The sequence below is a fragment of the Macaca nemestrina genome, chromosome 15, assembly GCF_043159975.1.
Source record: "Macaca nemestrina isolate mMacNem1 chromosome 15, mMacNem.hap1, whole genome shotgun sequence".
NCBI classification, from domain to species: Eukaryota; Metazoa; Chordata; class Mammalia; order Primates; family Cercopithecidae; genus Macaca; species Macaca nemestrina.
The window spans coordinates 97,692,423-97,716,340 of NC_092139.1; the positions used below are offsets into that span (position 1 = coordinate 97,692,423).

A 23,918-nucleotide genomic window follows, 5' to 3' on the forward strand; every position below is an offset into this window, starting at 1 on the left:
TGAGGCTAGGAGTTTGAGACCAGCCTGGGCAGCATGGCGAAACCCTGTCTTTACCAAAAATACCAAAAAAAAAAAAAAAAAAAAAAAAATTAGCCAGGCATGGTGGTGCATGCCTGTCAGTCCCTGCTAATTGGGAGGCTGAGGCATAAGAATTGCTTGAACTGGAAGGCAGAGGTTGCAGTGAACCGAGATCATGCCACAGAACTCCAGCCTGGGTGATAGAGCAAGACTCCGTCTCAAAAAGAAAAGAAAAATGCAAAACTGTATGCCAACAACTTAGGTAACCTAGATGGAATGGACAAATTCCTATAAAGACACAAACTACTGAATGACTCAAGAAAATATAGATAACCTGAATAGGCCTATAATAAGCAGAGATTGCATTAGTAGTTACACACACACACACACACACACACACACACACACACACACACACACACCTTCCACAAAGAAAAGCCCAGGACCAGATGGCTTCAATGGTGAATTCTACCAGACATATAAAGAAGAATTCACCCTCTTCCCAAAAAATAAAAGGGGAGAGAACACTTCCCAACGCCTTCTATGAGACCGGTATACCAAAACCAGATGAAAGAACATCATAAGAACACTACAAATCAATATCCCTTATGAATATAGACACAACACTCCACCCAAATAGTGGCAAACTAAATCCAACCACATATGAAAAGGAATATACACCACAAACCACATGGAATTTATCCCAGGATTGCAAGGTTGGTTAAATATATAAAAATCAATTTAACATACCATATTGAAAGAATAAAGGATAAAACTCACATGATCAATAGATGTAGAAAAAGCATTAAACAAAATCCAGTATCTTTTTCTTTTTTTTAAGATGGAGTCTCGCTCTGTCACCCAGGCTGGAGTGGCACGATCTCTGCTCACTGCAACCTCTGCCTCCCAGGTTCCAGCGATTCTCCTGCCTCAGCCTCGTGAGTAGCTGGGATTATAGGCGCCTTCCACCATGCCCAGCTGATTTATGTATTTTTAGCAGAGAAGGGGTTTCACCATGTTGGCCAGGCTGGTCTTGAACTCCTGACTTCAGGTGATCTGCCCGTCTTGGTCTCCCAAAGTGCTGGGATTACAGGTGTGAGCCACTGTGCCTGGTCAAAATCCAGTATCTTTTTATGATTAAAAAAAAAACATTCCAGCCGGGTGCGGTGGCTCATGCCTGTAATCCCAGCACTTTGGGAGGCCGAGGCGGGTGGATCACCTGAGGTTGGGGGTACGAGACCAACCTGGCCAACATGGAGAAACCATGTCTCTACTAAAAATACAAAATTAGCCGGGCATAAATAAACAGCACCCAGATCAGAAAAGAAGAATTAAAACTATCTTTATTTGCAGATGACAAAATCTTATCTATAGAAAATTCACAAAAAAATCAGTGAGAACTAATACAAGTTCAGCAAGGATACAGGATCCAAGATTAATATACAAAAAGCAATTATTTTTCTATACACTAGCAATGAACAATCCCAAAATGAGATTAAGAAAACAATTCCATGTATAATAGCATTGTTAAGGACTGAATTATGCCCTACCCAACCCCAATTCATATGCTGAGGCCCTAACCTCCAATGTTACTATACTTGGAGACAGGACCTTTAAGGAGGTAATTAAGGGTAAATGAGGTCATAAGGGTGGAGTACTAATCCAAGGGGACTGGTACCCTTATAACAAGAGGAAGAGACATCAACGACATCTCTCTCTGCACATTTGCATAGAGAAAAGACTATGTGAAGACACAGCAAGAAGGAGGCAGTCTGCAAGCCAGGAAGAGAGGCCTCACCCAAACCAACTCTGCTGGCACCTTAATATTGGACTTCCAGCCTCTAGAACTGTAGGAAGATCAGTTTCCATTGTTTAAGCTACACCATTTTTGTTATTCTGTTATTGCAGCCCAAGCAAACTAATATAAGCATAAAAGAAAATTAAAATCTTAGGAATAAATTTAACCAAAGAAGTGTAAGATTTGTACACTGAAAACTATAAACATTGTTGAAATAAATTAAAGAAAACCTATATAAATGGAAATATATCCATATTTGTGGATTGAAAAACAATATTATTCAGATAGCAATACTCCCCAAATTGATCTACAGATTCAACGTAATCCCTATCAAAATCTCAGTTGCCTTTTTTGGCAGGAAGTAACAAGCTGATCCTAAAATTCAAATGGAAATGCAAGGGACTCAGAATAGCCAAAACAATCTTGAAAAAGAAATAAGTCAAAAGGTACACTTCTTGAATTTCAAAATGGCCAAGAAGCAAATGAAAAGATGTTCGACATCATTAGTCATTAGGAAAATGCCAATCAAAACCACAATGAGATATCATTTCACACCCAGTAGCATGGCTATAATTTTTTTGAGATGGAGTCTCTGTCACCCAGGCTAGAGTGCAGTGGCGCAAACTCGGCTCACTATAACCTCCGCCTCCCAGGTTCAAGCGATTCTCCTGCCTCAGCCTCCCAAGTAGCTGGGATTACAGGTGCCCTCCACCACACTCGGCTAATTTTTGTATTTTTAGTAGAGATGGGGTTTCACCAGGTTGGCCGGGCTGGTCTCAAACTCCTGACCTCAGGTGATCCACCAACCTTGGCCTCACAAAGTGCAGGGATTACAGGCGTGAGCCACCATGCCCAACCTATAACTTTTTTTAAAAGGGGAAAATGACAAAGCAAATATGTGGGAAAATTGGAAACCCTTATATGTTGCTGGTGAATGTAAAACAGTATAGTTGCTTTGGAAAGAGTTTGGCCATTTCTCAAAAAGGTAAACATAGAGTTACCATGTGATGCAGCAATTCTGCTCCTAGATATATATCCAAGAAAAATGAAAACATATATCCACACATAACTTTGTACATGAATGTTCATAGAAGTATTATTCTTCACAGCAAAAAGGTGAAAACCTAAATGTCCATCAACTGATAGATGTACAAAATGTGGTAAACATGGAGTACTTTTTAGCCATAAAAAGGAATACATGCCACAATATGAATGATTATACTTTAGTTATTAAGTGAAAGAAGCCAGACACAAAAGGCCATAGTGTATGATTTCATTTATATGAAATATCCAGAATAGACAAATCCATAGAGGCAGAAAGTAGATTAATGGTTGACAAGGAATAGAGGAGGAAGGACTAGGGGAATGACTGCTAATAAGCATGGGGCTTCTTTTTGGGGTGATGCAAGTGTTCTGGAATTAGATAGTGGCGATGGTTGCACAACTTTGTGAATATACTAAAATATGCTGATTTGTATATTTTAAAGTGGTGAATTTGATCTATATGTTTAATTAAAAAATGCTTTTTTTTTTTTTTAAGAGACAAGGTTTTGCTCTGTTGCCCAGGCTGGAGTGCTGCGGCACGATCACAGCTCAGTGCAGCCTCAACCTCCTGGGCTCAATCAATCCTTTTACCTCAGCCTTCTGAGTAGCTGGGACTACAGGTTCATGCCACGATGCCCAGCTAATTTTTGTATTTTTTATAGAGATGGGGGTTTCACCATGTTTCCCAGGCTGGTCTCAAACTCCTGGGCTCAAGCGATCCTCCCTCCACACCCTCCCAAAGTACTGGGATTACAGGCATGAGCCACCGCACCCAGCTCCCAATGCCTCTTAAAACAGTAAATCTTTCTGTGCTGTGCATTAACGTGACTGAGGTTAACCTAGCCCCTGGCACGTTTAAGAACACGGTTTCCACAGAAATCTGGCTTTTTGGGAGGAAGACAGTTTCCTTAGATGTAAGTTCTAGCAAACCTGTAAAGGAGGCCTTCTTCCAAGTCTCTTTCTCCCTTCCATTTTTAGAGCTAGGTAGGTAATTTTCCTGTGATGTCTTACACTTTCCAGATGTTTAACCTTTCTTTTGGCAGGAAGAAATTGGCCTTTGTTTGTTAGTTTAATGAGAAGAGGTATAAGAAAAGTCTGCCTCAGATTTCTTATATTATTGTGTTCAGTTTATGCAAAGATAATAAGTATTCTGATCTTAAATTTGGGACCTTTGCAATCAGAGATCATTAGTATTTACAAATTTAACGTATCACGAAGTTAGTATCAACTAAGGGAAGAAAAACAAGCCCCTCATGGGGCTGAGCCTGCAATATGGTCGTATAGGAATTCTAAACCATTTTTTAGGTAACCGTCATTTTCCAAGCGCCAGGAAGTGTAGAAAATGAAGGCCCTCAAATGTTAGGCTGTCAATAGTGTGGAGCATTTTGTACATCACCTCATCTAGATCTCTGTGCAGATGTACCAAGTAGCAATCACAGAAAACTAGTTTAAAGTCGATTTCATTCGAAACTTCTATTAAGTGATAATCATTAAGGGGAATAACATTTTACACGTCAACAAAACTTCACATTCAGAAGACAGAACCAAGTAGCTAAATAGAACATTTCCATAATGCTTGAGAATTCAATATCTTTCTCGACATCATTTCTTAGTCTAGGCACTCAAGCAGGCAGCAGCTTGTCACTTACAGCCCCGCCATTTCCTGTTCTAGTTCATTAAACCCTAGGCTTTCCCCAGAAACTCACAACCCTCAGGGAGATCCTTCTGCCAGTCAGAACAGATTCATTTGAAGGAGGCAGAAATTGATATGCAGCTCTGAGTGAGGATGAAGGCCATAATAAATTGCCACCTACACATGGAATTATATTTTATAGGATGACAGTGTGTGGGCAGAAGCAGCAGGAGTTATGTTTAGACCTTATAGTTGGGGACTTATTTCATATTGACTGCTTTCTCCTTGGCTGCCAATGGATGGATAAAGTTAAGAAGCTACAGCCAGGTTGGGAACTCTTTACCTTTGCCTTTCTTTCTACAAAATACCCCAAATAAGCTAGCAATATAGTCAGTTCACATGCAAAGGCTTGAATCAAAACTACAGTTCTCTAAATCATTTTGCTTCTCTTTTCTCAGGGATGCTTAAAATTCTAGAATTTCAGAGTCATGTTCAGAAATAAATTTATAAGCACCGCTGACCACTCCTGGCAATCACATGGCTACTGCATGCTGCAATGGAAACCGGAATAAAATGACATCCCAACATAGAAATGAGCGCTTGAAATAAGGCAGCTGAAAAGAAAAAGCCACATTTAACTTAACCTTACTGAGGAAGGGGACAAAGATGAGGGAGTACTCTCTCTACTCAGCTTTTCTCTTAACCATAAGTGAGACACTTGGAATTGCAAAAGCAACATTTAGCTTTCAGGAGCATGTTGCTGCCAGGAGTGGAAAGAAAGGATCTTACACCTCCTTTTCTCTCCTGGTTCTAAAGTGGTGGGCAAAATGTCTGCTTTTATTGGTTTGAGGTATTCTAACCATTGCCAAAGAACAAGTAAAGAAAATGAGATACACATGCTCTCCTCCTAAAAATGTCACCTCCTTTGTAAAGCTGTCTTGATTCCCAATTCAGAATGTATAGCTTCCTTCTCTACATTCTATCATATACTTTATACCTCTATTAGTATCACAGATCTCCCTCTCTCACTAAACTGTAAAATCCACATTTCAGGGACCAAGTCATTACCTCTGTGATCCCTGCAGTGCAAAGTAGAGTGCTTTATTAATGGTACAAAATAAATGCTTGATGAATGAATGTGGTGGTGTCAACTTCATAACTGGACATTATGTTTTCAGAGTTCTAATAAATGTTGAAAACAAATAAAGAACCTACCTTTCCTACTTAGCTGCTCCCTCCATCCCAATCTTTTTCCCTATATTTGGTATCATGATATTGCACCTTGAAGAGGGAGACACATCTAATGGGAGATATCCTCCTGAGAAGATATTTTTATATTCAATATGTCTATTTTGATAACTCTCCAATAAACCATCTTTTGGGGAAGATTTCCAAGGTTAAACTGAACTTGAAGAGCAGAGTTCCAATCATTTTAGGTAGGCAAAAGATAGCTCTGCTGGCCAGGTGCAGTGGCTCACGCCTGTAAACCCAGCACTTTGGGAGGCTGAGGTGGGCAGATCACTTGAGGTCAGGATTTCAAGATCAGCCTGGCCAACATGGTGAAACCCTGTCTCTACTGAAAATACAAAAATTAGCTGGGTGTGGTGGCGCATGCCTGTAATCCCAGCTATTCAGGAGGCTAAGGCAGGGGAATAGCTTGAACCCGGGAGGCGGAGGGTTGCAGTGAGCTCGGATCGTGCCACTGCACTCCAGCCTGGGCAACAGAGTAAGACTCTGTCCCCTCCGGGCAAAGAAAAAAAAAAAAAAGCTCTGCTTCCTATGACACAGTGTGCTGTAAGATGCCTCAGAATAAACTATAAAGGTCTAAAAGCTGAAAGCATGACACCAAGACTCCCCTAACCAGGTGCTGCCTATATGAAATGATCAAGAAGAACAAAGAAGAAACCCTGAATTCTTTTTAACTAATAAGGAAAAATGGTCCTTAGCCCTCAAAAAACAAGAGTAAAACTAGAGACTGATTGGTAAAACTGTTTCAGGTACAGAGTCAGGTGATGTAAATGTGTCTAAAGAGAGAAAGGTCAAATTTAGCCAATGAAAGTCATCGCAAATAAGATTCCCCCTCTATTTTCACCTGTGTCACGTGTTATTTTACTACTGGGGTTTGGCAAAACCTCAGCTGGAGGCTTTTGACCTTTGTCAAAATTCTGGTTATTTGGAAATTTCTAAACAATGATCAAGTTCTACCATAATGCACATTTTCTCCTTGCAAAACAAACAAAATGCTTTGACAGGGACAATTCCCAGTCTCTTATCACTGAAAGGTACAAAGGAAGCTGGAGAGTTGTTTGAATATCATATAGCACTTTTGAGTTCATTACGCCATTATCCCCAGGGTTGGATTTAATCAAGATGAAAAAGCACAGGCTCAAAGCCTTTTTAGTTGACAAGAAGCAATTTTTTGGCTTGGGACTTCTGTGTCTGAGTTGTAAGTCAGGTTCACAGAAAAGTAATCAGAAACTAGCCCGACTGGAGACAAGAAAGAGTCTTGAAATAAGAGGTGTGAGACCATGGGTTGTATGTGTGACCCAGCCTCTTAAGAAGCTTAGGGACCTTGAGCAAATTACTTATACTCTCATCTGTAAAGTAAAGGACTAGACTTGGAGGATTTCTAAAGCCCCCTGTAACACTATCAATTTTTAATTATCTAATGTTGTTCCTTAAGTAACCAATTCGTTCATTCAACTATTTGAATACCTTCCGGGTTCACTGAGGAACAGTTAATTCAGGTATCTATTTGAATACCTTCAATGAACATAATGAAAGAAGTAAAATTAACAGCTCTTGCCCTCAAGGATTTGATAAGCCAGTGGGAAAGGTGAAGCCTTTACCCAACAGCTCCTAGCACAGGGCCAGGCACAGGGGCTTATTAATCCATTCCTTTGGTCACAAGGAGCCTGCCAAATGATGAGGAAGGAAAGGTGTAAGAGAAACTCCACAGAAGCTCTTAGGAGAAAGACAGGGTAATTTATAATTTCAGTCCACCAATGTCTATTGAGTACCTACTGTGTGTGATGCCGACTCAGCCAGATCAGGCCTCTGATGACACTTACTTATTCTAGGTGATAGAGAGAAAAAAACAAAACAGGTTATCAAAGAAATGAAATCCAGGGCTGGGCTTGGGGGCTCAAGCCTGTAATCCCAGCACTTTGGGAGGTTGAGGTGGGTGGATCGCTTGAGGTCAGCAGTTCAAGACCAGCCTGGCCAACATGGTGAAACCCTGTCTCTACTAAAAATACAAAAATCAGCCAGGCATGGTGACACATGCCTGTAACCCCAGCTACTTAGGTGGCTGAGGCAGGAGAATCACTTGAGCCCAGGAGGTAGAGGTTGCAGTGAGCCAAGATCACTCCACTGCACTCCAGCTTAGGTGACAGAGTGAGACTGTCTCAAAAAAAAAAAAAAAAAAAATTAGATTGAGAGAAATTCTATGAAAGAAACAGAATAACAAATAACTGTGTTTGCTGGTGGGGTGGACTGCCATTAGTATAGGGCAAAGAGGGGTAAGTCTTTGGATATGGTAGTAGTTGACTGAACTCAGACCTGAAGGCAGAAGAAAATTAGAACAGCCAGCACAGAGGGCCTAGCGATCCAGCCAGAGAGGCTGGTAAATGCAGAGGCTGAGAAGGGCTGGTGCAGACAGACCATCTGTGTGGTTGGAGCTTAAAAAGCAGTTACTTCCAGAAAGTATAGAGTGAACGCAGTAGTTCTCGACAGAGGGCAATTTTGCACACCCCATGGGACATTTGGCAAAGTCTAGAGACATTTTTGGTTGTTATGATGGTGGGGGTGGGGGGAAGGTTGAGAAAACTTGCACTAAAGGAATATTTCAGCCCAAATTTCAGTTTTAGTCATTATGTTCTGAACTCATGTTCTCGCCAGCTTGAATAGTTTTTTTTTCTTTCCTGCAGAAACAAAATAAGAACAGGTTTCAAGTGGCTCACTCTTTCATCTACTCTCTTGGGAAATCCCATTGGGGAGGTTCATAGGACTCCAGGAACCTTTGGAAAGCTCCACAGGATATGAAATATCTACCTAAACCGGTAGGAAAGGATCCAAGGAGCCACACCCCCAACTGCTCCCTCAGTTACCAGGGCAGAAAAAACTGAGATTAGGGGTAGGGCACAAAGGAGAACATATTCATGTTTTATTTGCATAATTACAAATTAATGTTAAAAAGAATACAAAGTCAGGTCCAGGGTAGGGATGAAGAGGTTGCAGATGCCCTCAAGTATTTGAAAGCTCTGGCCTTCTGGCCTTATGTCTTTTTCTTTTTTTTCTTTTATTTTTTTTCATTTTTGAGACAGGGTCTCCCTCTGTGGCCCAGGCTGGAGTGCAATGGCACAATCTTGGCTCACTGCAACCTCAAACTCCCGGGCTCAAGCGATCCTCCTACCTCAGCCTCCCAAATAGCTGGGACTACAGGCGTGTGTCAAGATGACCCAACTAATTTTTGTACTTTAAAAAAAATTTTTGAGACAGAGTCTCGCTCTGTTGCCCAGGCTGGAGTGCAATGGGGGGATTTTGGCTCACTGCAACCTCAGGCTCCCAGGCTCAAGCGATTCTCCTGCCTCAGCCTCCCAAGTAGCTGGGACTACAGTGCGCGCCACCACGCCCAGGTAATTTTTGTATTTTTTATAGAGACGGGGTTTCACCACGTTGGCTAGGCTGGTCTTGAACTCCTGACCTCAAGTGATCCGCCTGCCTCGGCGTCCCAAAGTGCTGGGATCCCAGGTGAAGCCACCGCGCTGCACCCCTCGGGCCTTCTTCTAACTTGGGTCCCTGGGCCCCCCAGGCTTTCGCTCCCTTCCCCTACGCCGCCCCGCGCCCGCCTCAGGCCTCTCTGGGACCCGCCGGCGTGGCGTCCTGACCCGCCCAAGCCCCACGGTTCCTCGGGTCCTAACCTCGGCGGGCGGGCGCCTCCTCAGGAAGCCCCAGTGCAGGCTGTCGTTGTACAGGTGGCCCACGCGGGCGGCGCCCGACCCAAGGCCGCGTCGGGTCAGTGTGCGGCCGCCGGCTGAGAGGCGGCTGCTGAGGGGCCGGACGGGCCAGGGCCCGGCTAACTGCCGCTCGCCCCTGCTTTGCATATTCATGAAGTCTAGCGAGGCCGATCGCCCCGGCCAGCCGTGGACGGGTCATGAATTATTCATGAGGAAGTTTCTGGTCCCGCCCAGAAAGGCCTCGTTGACTATTCATGAGCCGAGGAGCGGGTTTGGGCCGGAAAAGGCCGTTGACTCTCGGTGGAAGGGAGGCGTCGACGAGCTGAGGTGAGGGCTGTTGAGACGCGAGGTCTCCGCCCAGAGAGGGCACTCGGACGTTGTTAGTTCTGTCTTTATTTCAAACAAATTTTTTTCCTTTTCTTGTTACTTAAGGCTTTAAGTTGGATTTGAAAGTATCATTTTTCGTGAGGGCCTAAAGTACTGTGAAGAGAATCGGGAGGGCAGGGGGCTGAGGAGGAAGACAAAAGGGAGGCGATTTCCCCCAGAATTGGACAGAGAGCACCCAGGTAGCTTTGAAATTCAGATTTTTCTGGACATGAAATCAAACTTGCTGAGCAAGCAGCAGCCATAATGAGCCATGACGAGGCTGGTAGGGCAGACGACGTCTGTGCCCGGCATTGGAGGGGCCGTGTGTGGTGGAGGTTTTGGGGTTTATCTTACCTGGGTCAGATTCTCCTCAGCCATTGAGGTTTTCTGCCAGGATCGATGCCTGGTACAGGCCAAGAGGTGTGAGAGGTGGGGACGAGCCACCCCGCCCCGCTTGACCTCAGCTCCCCTTTCGTTTTAGTGAGGATTTGCCAATTAATCCCTGTGGACTTTAGTTCCCTAAACAGTTCAGAAGGAGAGAGTGTCTTGAACCTCAGGATTAGCCAATCGCCGAAATGTGTCCGAGTGCGCAGAGCACTGGACAGGCTGTGCAGTACATCGTGTACTCAGCTGGCAGAAATGAGGGGTGGTTCTGGCCCCGAAAGGGGTTTTTAATCTCAGCAGGATCATGATCTAATTGCTCCTCCATTGGACCATCAATCTGTTGAGGTAGGAAAAGTATATTACATCTTGTAATCCTGCACGTTGCCTGGCACATTGTAGTCGCCTCGTAGATGTTGAATGAATGAATAATTGAAATAGCATGAAAGATATATTAAAAAGTCAAAAGCATGAACAAATACTCAATTAATACAGTGGAAACCATTTACTCTGAATGAGCACAAGTAGGGGAATGACCAGGGCCAAATGGAATTTGTTAAAATGGTGAATAATTTATTGAAACAAGCTCTGTCAGAAGGTCTAAGTAATTGGGCGAACTTTGGCAAACCAAGGTCCCTTGCATAGCCTCACTTTCCTTTTCTTTTTTCTTTTCTGTTTTTTTTTTTTTTTTTTTTTTTTTTTTTTGAGAGGGAGTCGTGCTCTGTCGCCAGGCTGGAGTGCAGTGATGCAATCTCAGCTCACTGCAACCTCCACCTCCCGGGTTCAAGCGATTCCCCTGCTTCAGCCTCCCTCCTAGCTGGGACTATAGGCATGTGCCACCACGCCCAGCTAAATTTTTTTTTTTTTTTTTTTTTTTGTATTTTTAGTAGAGACAGGGTTTCACCATGTTGTTTAGGATGGTCTCGATCTCTTGACCTTGTGATCCGCCCGCTTTGCCTCCCAAAGTACTGGGATTACAGGTGTGAGCCCCTGCGCCCAGCCCCTTTTCTTTATAGCTTTATGTTTAGGTTTAAATCCATCATCCATTTTGCATTAATATTTGTATACAGTGTGAGATTCAGGTTAAGCTTCTTTTCATTCTCTCTTCTTCCCCCCATCCTCTGGATGTCCTTTTGTTTCAGCACCATTTGTTGAAAAAAAGATTCTTCCTCCACAGAATTGGATCTTCTTTAAATCGAAGGGGTTGGAAGATGTCTGTGCTCCCTTCCAGCTTTATGAATCTATCGAACCCATTTATGTTAACATACACTTCTTTTGAGTAAAGTCATTCTTAATATCATGCATGTGTAAGGAAGGTCATATAGTTGCATTTCAGAATCCAGCTATTGGATATTGTTCACCTGGTAGAAAAGGGATTTTCTTGTAAAAAATGGTTTTGGAAGATTGAGAAAGATGGGTAGAGAGCCTTCATAAATCAGCTATAATTATATTTGGGAAAATGTAATAAAACTTTGGTTTTTGCTTCACTTGGAATGGTTAAAAAAGTGGTTTAGGCCTTAGTAAACTAAACAGCAGCTGGCTAATCTTTATGTGAATCTTGGACTCACACATAGTAGGGGTAAAATAGGAAGTAATTGTGCCACCATATAAAATAGGGCAATTGAAGGCATGGTGTGGTGTCTCACATATGTAATCCCAAAACTTTGAGAGGCCAAGAGTTCGAGGCCAGTCTGGGCAACATAGTGAAACCCCCCCCCCGCCGCCCAACTCTACAAAAATAAAAAAACTGTAAAAAAATTAGCAGGGCATGGTGGTGCATGCCTATGGTCTCAGCTACTTGGGAGGCTGAGGTAGGAGGATCACTTGAACCCAGAAGTTTGAGGTTGCAATGAGCTGTGATTATGCCACTGTACTCCAGCCTAGGTGACAGATCATGCCATTGCACTTTACTCTGTCTCAAAAAAAAAAAAAGAAAAAAAAAAGAAAAGAAAATGAATAAACAACAACAACAAAAAATAAAATAGGGCAATTGAGATATAGGTCAAGAGGTAAGCCTAGAGTGAATCTTTACCCGAAAGAGCACAGAAATATTGCCTCTTTCTCAAGAAGACCATAATCCTTGTCACAAAGTAGACATATCAAATATAAGAGTGAGGGTCAGTTGCAGTGGCTCACACTTATCATCCTTATAATCCCAACACTTTGGGAGGCTAACCAAGGAGTATTGCTTGAGCCCAGAAGTTCAAAACCAGCCTGGGCAACATAGTGAGACCTCGTCTCTACCAAAAATAAAGAAAATTTGCGGAGTGTGGTGGCACATTGCCTCTAGTACCAGCTACTTAGGAGGCTGAGGTGGGAGGATCACTTGAACCCAGGAGGTTGAGGTTGCAGTGAGCCAAGATTGCACCACTTCATTCCTGCCTGGGTAAACAGAGTAAGACCTTGTCTCAAAAACAAAACAGGGAATGATATTGATGTGCTGTGAAGTTTCAAATATGTGTGGATCTAATTTGCAGACAAATATATAAGAGAATGACATTTCAAAGTTAACTTTCAGTTCTTAAAATCTGTAGTTATGAAATCTCTTCTAGGTTTTTAGATAATGAGCCTGAACAAAGGGATGACACATACAAAAAATCAGACCTATTCTCTCAGAATGCATGCTCTCTAGAGTCATACCTCCTGTCAACTTGTGAGCTTTCAAAATTAAGCAGAGTTTGTACTTAAATAGAAGACCGCCACAAAACACCTGCTCAAAGGGAAAACAGTAGCAACAAAATAGTTAGAGGCCGAAAGGAGTCTGGCTTTTTTTTTTTTTTTTTTTTTTGAGATGGAGTTTCACTCTTGTTGCCCAGGCTGGAGTGCAATGGTGCAATCTCGGCTCACTGCAACCTCCACCTCCCGGGTTCAAGCGATTCTCCTGCCTCAGCCTCCCAAGTAGCTGGGATTACAGGCACCCACCATCACGCCTGGCTAATTTTTCCAGTTTTAGTAGAGATGAAGTTTCACGATGTTTTTTGAAAAAATAATTTAGATCTTTTTGCCTTCCTGAAGCAAGCTCATGCTAGAACACTAGAAAGAGACCCTCCCAAGTTTAGAAATAAGCAGGCAAGCTGAAGAACTAGGGAGGCCCTGGTAGTGCATTGTATTAGATAGAGTGAAAGCAAAGGAGAATTTCATTTTGGAGAGTCAGTCTGGAAAAACTTCTAGATTGTGAGTCAGACTTGTTGAGTTTTAGTCTCAGTTCTGTTACTAAGTGGCTGACTGACCCTGGATAAGTCTGGATCTTGAATTCCCCATGTAGAAAATTAGATATTTGGACTAAATGATTGTCTTAGTCACATTTGTGCTGCTATAACAATACCTGAGGCTGGGTAATGTAAAAAGAGCAGACATGTATTGGCTTATGATTCTGGAGGCTGGGAAGTCCAAAAACAAGGATATGCATCTTGTAAGGACCTTCTTGCTGTGTCATAACATGGAGGAAGGCATCACCTGGTAAGAGAGAGAGCAAGGAGAGACAGTGAGTGCACCAAACTTGCTTTTATAACAAACCTATTTTCTTGATAATGAACCTGCTCCTGGAGTAACAATATTAATCCATTCATGAAGGCACCTAATCACCTCTTAAAGGTCTCAACTCTCAACACTTGCACTGAGGATTAAGTTTCCAAAATATGAACTTTGGGATACACATTCAAACCATAGAAATGATGTTTAAAGTTTCTTCTACCTTTAAAATTTTGTGGTGTTTTTCTAGACTTGATTATTCCTTGTTCCTATAGTTCTTCTCTGTTGACTCAGCAAATATTTAGTTAATAGGTTTTTAATTTTTTTAAATGTTTTACTTATTTTATTTATTTATTTTTTAAGTAGAGACAGGATTTCACCATGTTGACCAGGCTGGTCTTGAACTCCTGACCTCAAGTGATCCACCCCACTTGGCCTCCCAAAATGCTGGGATTACAGGTGTGAGCCACTGTGCCCAGCCTCAGCAAATATTTATTGAGTACCTACTTAATTCTAGTACTGTGATGATGCTGAGAGTTCAAGAATGAGCTAAACAAGACACAAAAGGTCACATATTGTATGGTTTCATTTATATGTAATGTTCAGAATAGGCAATTTCATAAAGATGAAAGGTAGGTTAGTGGTTTCCAGCAGCTGGGGAAAGGAGAGAATAGGAGTGACTGCTAATGGGCATGGGATTTCTTTTAGGGGTGATGAAAATGTTCTGGAATTAGGTTGTGTTTGCACTATTTTGTGAATATACTAAATTGATGATTTATACTATATTAAACAGATGGTTGCACAGTTTTGTGAATATACTAAAATCCACTGAATTATACCTATTAAAAAAACTTTAAAGTCTGGATGCAGTGGCTCACGCTTGTAATCCCAGCACTTTGGGAGGCCAAAGTGGGTGGATCACTTGAGGTCAGGAGTTCCAGACCAGCCTGGCCAACATGGCAAAAACCCATCTCTACTAAAAATACAAAAATTAGCTGGACATGGTGGCATACACCTGTAATCCCAGCTACTCAGGAGGCTGAGGCAGGAGAAGGGCTTGAACCCAGGAAGCAGAGGTTGCAGTGAGCTGGGATTATACCACTGCACTTCACCATCCCAAGTAGCTGGGATTACAGGCATGTGCCACCATGCCTGGCTAATTTTGTATTTTTAGTAGAGATGGGGTTTCTCCATGTTTGTCAGGCTGGTCTTGAACTCCCAACCTCAGGTGATCCGCCTGCCTCGGCCTCCCAAAGTGCTGGGATTACAGGCATGAGCCACTGCACCCGGCCTACATTTGAGAAATATTAAGGTGATTGAACATAGGAACGAGGAAGGGATTAAGGTTGAGTCACAGATTTTGTGCTTGAGCAACTAGGTATGTGATGATGTCATTCACTGAGTGAGGGAACAGAAGTAAGTTTTTGGGGAAAATAATTCACATTTGGATGTGTTGAGAACATCAAGGTGGAACAGTCTTATGATCAGTTAGAGGAACAAGTCAGCAACTTCTGAGAGAGACCTGGGCTGGGGATATACACATAAGAATCAATAGGATGGAAATTATACTTGAAACAATGGGAGTGTATTTGTTCATCCAGGGAGTGTGTGATAGAAGTAAAAAAGAAGAGCTCTGTTTTAGTCCATTCTTGCATTGCTATAAAGAAATTCCTGAGACTGGGTAATTTATAAAGAAAAGAGGTTTAACTGGCTCACAGTTCCACTGGCTGTACAGAAAGCATGGTAGCATCTGCCTGACTTTTGGGGAGGCCTCAGGAAACTTACAATTATGGCAGAAGACAAAGGAGAAACAGGCGCATCTTACATAGCTAAAGCCGGAGAGAGAGAGAGGGGAAAAAAGAAAAGGTTCTACACACCTTTAAACAACCAGATCTTGCAATAACTCACTTACTTACTATTGCAAGAACTGCACTGAGGGTATAGTGCTAAACCATTCATGAGAAACTGCCCAGATGATCCAGTCATCTCCCACTGTGCCTGGCCATGCCAGCTGCTAGGTAGCTGAGTCAGAATTTGAACTTAGGTTCCTTAACTCTAAAGGCTCTTTCTACTAGATTATACTGCTGGTTATTTCTCTCTCTCTCTCTCCATATATATAAATATATATGTATATATGTATAATATATATAAAAATATAAATATGTATATATGTAGAAAATTAAATTTTACTTTTATAAATGTTAATTCCTAAGGAATTTACCAAATGCTAATATTAACTAGCTTGAATCCTTTCTCAAAAGCAAGTGTCCTGAATGCCTCAGAGTTTTCAATGGTAATATTAATTTAATCTAGGCCATCCATACATTGCAAAAATATGGATGTAGTAATGCATTGTGTTCTAATTGGCTGTTGCTATTTTCAGAGCTTGATTCCCTAGAAATGACATCAGAATGTCTATGATCATAGAGAAAGTTAAAAAACCCCACTAATATAGAAAACTATTTTAAAATCATGATTTCTCTTATTTATTGTCTCTAAGACTAATAACTACCCCAGTAGTGGGTAGTGTATCATAGTTTAATGGGCTGGGACTAGATCTTAAACTCTTAGAGCTACTTTGTTTCCCATTTTATATTTTGAAATTTAAGGGGGACAACTGATGTGTTGAGTCAGATATGAAGGTTATACTCTGAAATCAAGAAAAGATAGCTTGGAATCTTTAAGGATTAAAGGACTGTTAGGTGGTTTTCAGTCTCGTATATAAAATATTGTAAAAGAGTGTCCCCTAGTGCCCCTCTGAAGAAGTAGTTTGAGATAAATTAAATATTACCACCTGTTTATAATCTCTATCATCACCTTGTGGCAGTGTTTGCAAATAATTCTGCCCTCTTGGGAAAATCTTTGAGTCTTGCATTAATGGATACACAAAAACTGGTCACAGGCTATCCTTGGTGATCCAGAATGGAATATCTTGAAAGAAGTTATTTTACAAGTATTTTGGTTAGAACTTCATAAAACCTTGAAAAGAAGCCCCAATTGAAATTAAATTAAGCCTTTGTAAAGAAAAGGGAAAATTTGCTTTTTTTTTTTTTTTTTCCCGAGACAGACTCTTGCTCTGTCACCCAGGCTGGAGTGCAGTGGCGCGATCTTGGCTCACTGCAAGCTGCACCTCCCGGGTTCGTGACATTCCCCTGCCTCAGCCTCCTGAGTAGCTGGGACCATAGGCGCCCGCCACCATGCCTGGATAATTTTTGTATTTTTAGTAGAGACGGGGTTTCACCATGTTGGCCAGGATGGTCTCGATCTCCTGACCTCGTGATCCACCTGCCTTGGCCTCCCACTGTTCTGGGATTACAGGCATCAGGCATGAGCCACCATACCCGGCTGCTTCTTTTTTATATTAACAAAACAATAAGGGTGAAAACTAGATGTATTTTAAATATTAACTTTTTTATTGTGGTAAACTGTAATATAAAACTCAACACCTCAGCTTTTCTAAGTGTACAACTCAGTGACACTAAGCACATATACAATGTTGTGCAACCATTATCACTATCCATTTCTAAAACATTTTCATCATCCTGAACAGAAACTCTATACCTATTAAACTCCTTCTACCCCACCAGCACCTGGTAACCTCTATTCTACTTTCTGTCTCTATGAATTTGCCTACTCTAGGTACCTCATATAAGTGGAATCATATAATATTTGTCCTTTTATGTCTGGCTTTTCACTTAGCATAATGTTTTCAAGATTTATTCACGTTGTACATGTATCAGAACTTCATTCCTTTTTAAGATTGAATAGAGGCCGGGTGTGGTGGCTCATGCCTGTAATCCCAGCACACTGGGAGGATAAGGTGGGTGGATTGCCTGAGTCTAGGAATTCAAGACCAGCCTGGGCAACATGACAAAACCCCATCTCTACAAAAATTACAAAACTTAGCCAGGTGTGGTGGCAAGTGCTTGTGGTCCCAGCTACTCAAGAGGCTGAGGTGGGAGAATCACTTGAGCCTGGGAGCCAGAGGTTGCAGTGAGCTGAGATCACGCTATTGCACTCTACCCTAGGTGACAGAAGGAGACCCCGTCTTAAAAACAAAACAAAGCAAACAAACAAGCAAACAAAAAAATTGAGTAATATTCCATTGTAAATACCACATTTTGTTTATTCATTCATCTTTTAATAGACATTTGGATTGTTTCCATCTTTTGGCTAATGTGAATTATGTGGCTATGAGCATTCGTGTACAAGTATCTGTTTGAGTCCCTGGTTTCAATTCTTTTGAGTATATACCTAGAGATGGAAATGCTGGATAATATGGTAATTCTGTTTCACTTTTTGAGGAATGCCATGCTGTTTTCCACAATGACTGCACCACTTTCATTCCCACCAGCAATGCATAAGGGTTTTAATTTCTCCACATCCTTTGCAACTTACTACTTTCCATTTTTGAATAATCATTTATAAAATTTTTAATTGACACACAGTAATTGTACATATTTATGGGGTACAGAGTGATATTTTGATACGTGTATATAATATGTAATGGTCAAGTCAAAGCATATCCATCAGTTCAAACACTTATAATTCTTTATGTTGAGCTATTCTAAATATATAATAAATCATTGTTAACTGTGGTCACTCTACAGTGCTACAGAACAATAGAATGTATTCTCCTTTCTAGCTGTAATTTTATATCCGTTAACTAACTTCTCCCTATCCAACCTCCTCCCTGCTGCCCTTCCTAGCCTCTAATAACTACTTCTAAGAGCTCATCTGTTTTAGCTCCCAGATGAGTGAGAACACATGGTATTTATCTTTCTGTACCTGACTTACTTCACTTAACATTATGTCATCTAGGTTAATCTCTGTTGCTGTGAATGACAGATTTTCATGCTTTTTAAAATGGCTGAACAATATTCAATTGTGTATATATACACCATATTTTCTTCCTTCCTTCCTCCCTCCCTCCCCTCCCCTCCACTCTACTCCCCTCCCTCCCTTCCCTCTCTCTCTCTTTCTCTTTCTTTCTTTCTTTCTTTCTTTCTTTCTTTCTTTCTTTCTTTCTTTCTTTCTTTCTTTCTTTCTTTCTTTCTTTCTTTCTTTCCTTTCTTTCTTTCTTTCTTTCTTTCTTTCTTTCTTTCTTTCTTTCTTTCTTTCTTTCCTTTCTTTCTTTCTTTCTTTCTTTCTTTCTTTCTTTCTTTCTTTCTTTCTTTCTTTCTTTCTTTCTTTCTTTCTTTCTTTCTATCTTTTTGTGTTCTGTTCGATTTCTTTCATCAGCATTTTGTAGTTTCATTGTAGCAATCTTTCACTTTCTTAAATGTATTCCTAATTTTTTGGTAGGTATTGTAAATGAGATTTCTCTCTTGATTTCTTTTTCAGCTAGTTGGATGAATAACTGTTTTAATGGGTATGAAGTATAAACATTAACTTTTGAGTTGAAGTTGCAAATAAATTACAACCGAAGTTAATTCAGGAAATGTTTTTGAGCCTTTGCTATATAGAGAGCATTGTTACACTCTGAGGGAATGACAAGGATTAATAATATATATTGAGTCTCTAGGTGATTTACAATGTATTTTCTCCTCCAAATATATTTGTGAACAAATAATCTTATAATTTTCATTGAGTGGATGGAAAAATTCATCCAGAGACCTTATGCCAAAATTATAGATAAAAATGTTTATTAAACTTATTTCCCAAAGAGTGTGATCAAATTTTAATTATATAGTTCTCCTTTGGAAAATTAACAATAAGTACTTTTTTCAACTCAAATTCATTTTATAGTTTAGATAGGGCCTGATAGAATTATCTTAGCATTCATTCTTCCTTTGCTTCTTCAAAATGTAGCTTGGTAAATTTCTCTCTAAACTGAACAATCTGGGAAAACAGTTTATACTTAACTGTCCTCGATTTTAATTTTTTGTTTGCCTTTAGACTTTTTCAATTTCATTTTTGGGTAGAGTAAGAGAGGAATCATTGTATTTGGCAAGGTCTCTAATGAATTAATTATTTTTTTAATAGGTTGGACTTGTTGGAATAATCCTGATACATTTCTACAATGGCCACTGCTCAGCTTTCTCACTCCATCACAATACACAAAGCATCTAAGGTATTTGTTAAGAATTAAAAGAAAATCAATGACCATTTAGTGAGTTAGTTCAGAATTATAATTTTAATCTTTTGTATGTGTGTTTGTAAGCAGCAATTTTATCAGTTAATTAGCACATAATATTCTGGGAGAGTATGTGTACATTTTAACTGCCTAATAGACCAAGGACCAGAAAATTAAAATAAATTTCTACAAAGTTACTTACTGGGTGCTTGTTTCATGTTTATACAATATATTTAGATCTTCTAGAGTAAAAGAAATCAGAAACAAAAAGATGTTTAAAGAGAATGGTTCTTGGTGAGATATTCACTTCCTAAAACGTTAGGAAACTTGTGTTGCACACCATGGTGTAATTATAAGAACAGAAAGGGAGAGCACTGAGAGAAACTTGGATGCTAGAAGTCTAGGGGAGCATCCCAGGGCCAGGCATGTAGTTTGGTTTGTCCCATGACATTCATTAATGCATCATTCGTTTATTCATTGAGACTCAATATTATGTAATATAATATTCATAATACTATGTTATTCACTGATAAAATACAAAAATATGATCTTCATCTTCCAAAAGTTTATAATCTGGTTAGGAGTTAAGACAATATACAAAGCAATATATGATTTATATATATGTGAAAAAGAGTAAGACAATGCAAATTGTAGGAATTTAGAAATTTCATATGGACTGGAATGGTCTGTATATTCCTCATGAAAGAGGTAAGGCTGAAGGTGGACAGACCTTGAATGATGAAGATAATTTGCATAGAGGAGAGAGAATTCCCTGAGGAAAACCTAGCATATGCCTTGGCTCAGAATAAGAAATAAGATGGGCTGATTACAAAATTGGCTGATTGACTTTGGGCTGCCTTCCAGTGAAATGCATGGTAAAAGCGTTGTACTGTCTTTTCCTATGCCATTTCTCTCTTTTTCTGGGGATCCAGGATCCAGTATAAAAACGAGACCCTTAATTTTGGGAATCTGTTTATACTTTCCAGCTGTGCCTGTTTATTAGGCCGTAGAAACTACATGCTTTCCTGAGCCTGTTCTTCCAAGGGCTCCACCTTGAAGCCAGTAATCCAATTAAGAAACTTAAAAACTGGCAAATGAAAAATCTTACAATTACTGGATCTTCTTCTGTCTGTGTATTTATATGTGTTGTGTGTATGGTGTTTACATAAAAGAGTGCTAATTAATTGGCTTAAAGAAAAATAAGCACTTAAATCAAATATTTTGTCAGAAGAATTAAAACTTTAGTTCCTTTTAGTTTACATGACTTTAATAATCTTTGGAAAATAAAGATTATTGGTAAAATAAAAATATCTTCCAAATTTAGACATTTGGTCTGGGTCAGATATTAGGTTTGCTAAATGCTTTAATGTCACAAACTGCTTCTTTGACTTTTAAAAATTGTTCAGCTTACCTGCTTTGGAGCCATTAGAGTCTAAAGCCTAGGGACATGTGGAGTTAGCCATGCCCCCTGGCTATGTTGGGAAAAGTCAGAATTTATCTGCACTCTGCCTTCAAATATTATATTAACTGGTAATAAGTATTATCCTTATAGTATGAATTAAGAGTGATACAGAATGTAAGCCACATGAGGGAGAGGATTGTTATATGTTTTGCTCACTGCTACATCTCAGAACCTAAAACAGTACCTATAATGTAATAAGATTAAATACATATTTGGATTAAGATTTTTCATACTTTGGAAATGGGAAAAAGAGCATGCCTGGCCAAAAGAACTGCATAAGACAACATTTTCCAAACTTATATGACCAGCAAACACTTAACATTTTTACTGAATATATTCATATAATGTGTAAGTGTACAACTAAATGAATTTTTACAAACTTAACACATTGTTGTAAGCCAGAAGCCAGATCAGAAAACAGAACACTACCAGCACTCCCTCTCCTGCTGTCTTCTAGTTATTATTACCTCTCCCCACCAAGGGAAACCACCATCTTGACATCTAACAGCATAAATTAGTTTCACCTGCTTTTGTACTTTATATAAATGAAATCATACACTAATACTCATTTGCATCTGGTTTCTTTTGCTCAGCATTATGAGTGAGAGTTATCTGTATTACTCGGTATAGTTATAGATCATTCATTCTCATTGCTATATAGTATTCCATCGGGGGCATATACCACAGTTTTATTCATTTTACTGTTGATGAGCATTTGGGTGGTTTCCAGCATGGGTCTATTACAAATTATGCTTTTCTGAATACTCTAATACATGTCCTATAGTGAACATATAAGCATATGTGTTGGATGTATACCTATGAGTCAAATATGGGTCATAGGATATGTGGTTATTTAGCTTTATTATATACTGCCAAGCAACTTTCCAAAGAGGTTGTACCCATTTACACTCCCACAACCAGTGTTTAGGAGTTTTTATTATTCTACATCCTTTTAAAAACTTTTAGTCATTTTGGTGGGTGTGTAGTATTCTCTCATTGTGATTTGTTTGTTTGTTTGACAGTCTTACTCTGTTGCCCAGGCTGGAGTGGTACAACCTTGGCTCACTGTGATCTCCACCTCCTGGGTTCAAGTGTTTCTACTGCCTCAGCCTCCCGAGTAGCTAGGATAATAGGCACCCTCCACCACACCTGTCTAATTTTTGTATTTTTAGTAGAGACAGGGGTTTCACCATGTTGGCCAGGCTGGTCTTGAACTCCTGACCTCAAGTGATCCACCCACCTCAGCCTCCCAAAGTCCTGGGATTACAGGTGTGAGCTACCACCCCTGGCCTCCTTGTGATTTTAATGCTCACTTCCCTGATAAAATTTAAACACTTTTTCATTTGTTTATTGGTCATTTGGATATGCTCTTTTATTAAGTGTCTATTTTCATACAAATAGACACTTTTCTATTTGATTGTCTTTCTTAAAGAATTTTAGGAGTTCTTTATACATTCTGGATATGAGTCCTTTGTAAGACCTATGCTCTTAATAGTATATTAATGAACAGAAGTTCTAAAGTTTAATATAGTCTAATTTGTTAATATTTAGAAAATACTTTAAAATTATAATGTATTAACACAATACCGACTGGAATTCATGAGACATATTTTGTGCTTGGCTTAAAGAAAACAGCAAAAAGCAGCCTCACAGAATAATGAAAAACAGATCAAATTTTTATTTTTATTTTAATACATAAACACAATAAACATTGTGTATACAGTAAACATAGTATGTCAAACATATGTTGAAATGATAATTTGAGATACTGGCACAACCTATCCATTAGCAAATATTCTATATGCAAGATGACTCTTGGTAGACGCTCCTTACATACTGAAGCAAAAGTCACAAATTCATATACCAGTTGCTCTCTTATCACACTCCTTTTACGGCACACTATTTCTTAAGGAAGACTATCTAATCATTTAAGAACAATGATTTAGGTTTGTTTACTATGTTATATATATACACATACATAAAATTTAGCAGGAAGCTATTCCTAGTATTGATACTTTTTATAGAACACTATGACATCTTACAGAAGCTTTGTATTCCTCAGAGCTCTGGCTTAAGCAAAGCACAAAAGTATGGAAATACATGGCAATAGAATAGTAGATGAATAGCCGCAATTCCACATGGCTAGACAGTAGGGTGCATGGGAGAGAATAAGGGAGTGTGGGTAGGGAGGAAGGGGTACGAGATGAGGCAGGAGAGCTAAACAAGAATAAGATTTTGACAGTTCTCAAATCCCACTCTAAGGTACTTGAACTCTATCCTGGACGAACACTGATAAGATTTGTATCCTTGAAAATTAATTCTGATGGCAATATGGAAGACAGGTTGAATAAAAGAATTGTTAGCAATGAAATCAGGGGCTACTGTAGTAATCAAGGAGATAATTAAGTATGTCCTTAGTCAAGCCAGTGGCAGTGAAAAGGGAAAGGAGAAAATAGATTTGAGAACTCTTTTAGAGAGAATTAATAGAATTTAGTAGGGTATGAATGAAAGAGAAGACAAAGATGAAGCTGCTTCTAACCTGGATGACTGGAGTAGTGCTGATTCACTAGTCTGAGAATGAGACTTGGGATCAGGTTTTAGCCAGGGGTGGCAGAAATAAACTGAGTTTAAGTGATCTACAAAGTAGTTTAGGTACAGATGTTCAGGAAATAAAAATATAGAACTGGAACTCATAACAGAAATAGGAACCC

The 23,918-nt window shown here is 39.8% G+C and overlaps 1 protein-coding gene and 1 pseudogene across 7 annotated transcripts in view; one reads left to right on the forward strand and one right to left on the reverse strand.

The window, feature by feature from the left end:
- The window catches only part of LOC105487249 (calponin-2 pseudogene), a 38,619-nt pseudogene extending 29,068 nt beyond the window's left edge, over positions 1 to 9,551 (reverse strand).
- Positions 9,552 to 9,631: 80 nt separating this feature from the next.
- Positions 9,632 to 23,918, forward strand: part of LOC105487250 (HORMA domain containing 2) — an 88,997-nt gene continuing 74,710 nt past the window's right edge. For 2 of the 7 annotated variants that reach the window (XM_071080380.1, XM_071080381.1), the window contains exons 1-2: positions 9,632 to 9,778; positions 19,655 to 19,742. In XM_071080380.1, coding sequence (XP_070936481.1) covers positions 19,692 to 19,742 — 51 coding nt within the window. In that variant the 5' untranslated portion in view covers positions 9,632 to 9,778; positions 19,655 to 19,691. Of the gene's footprint in view, positions 9,779 to 9,879; positions 10,018 to 10,143; positions 10,547 to 19,654; positions 19,743 to 23,918 lie in introns of those variants that run through there. The other 5 variants (XM_071080377.1, XM_011750654.3, XM_071080379.1 and 2 more) reach the window with 5 other exon arrangements.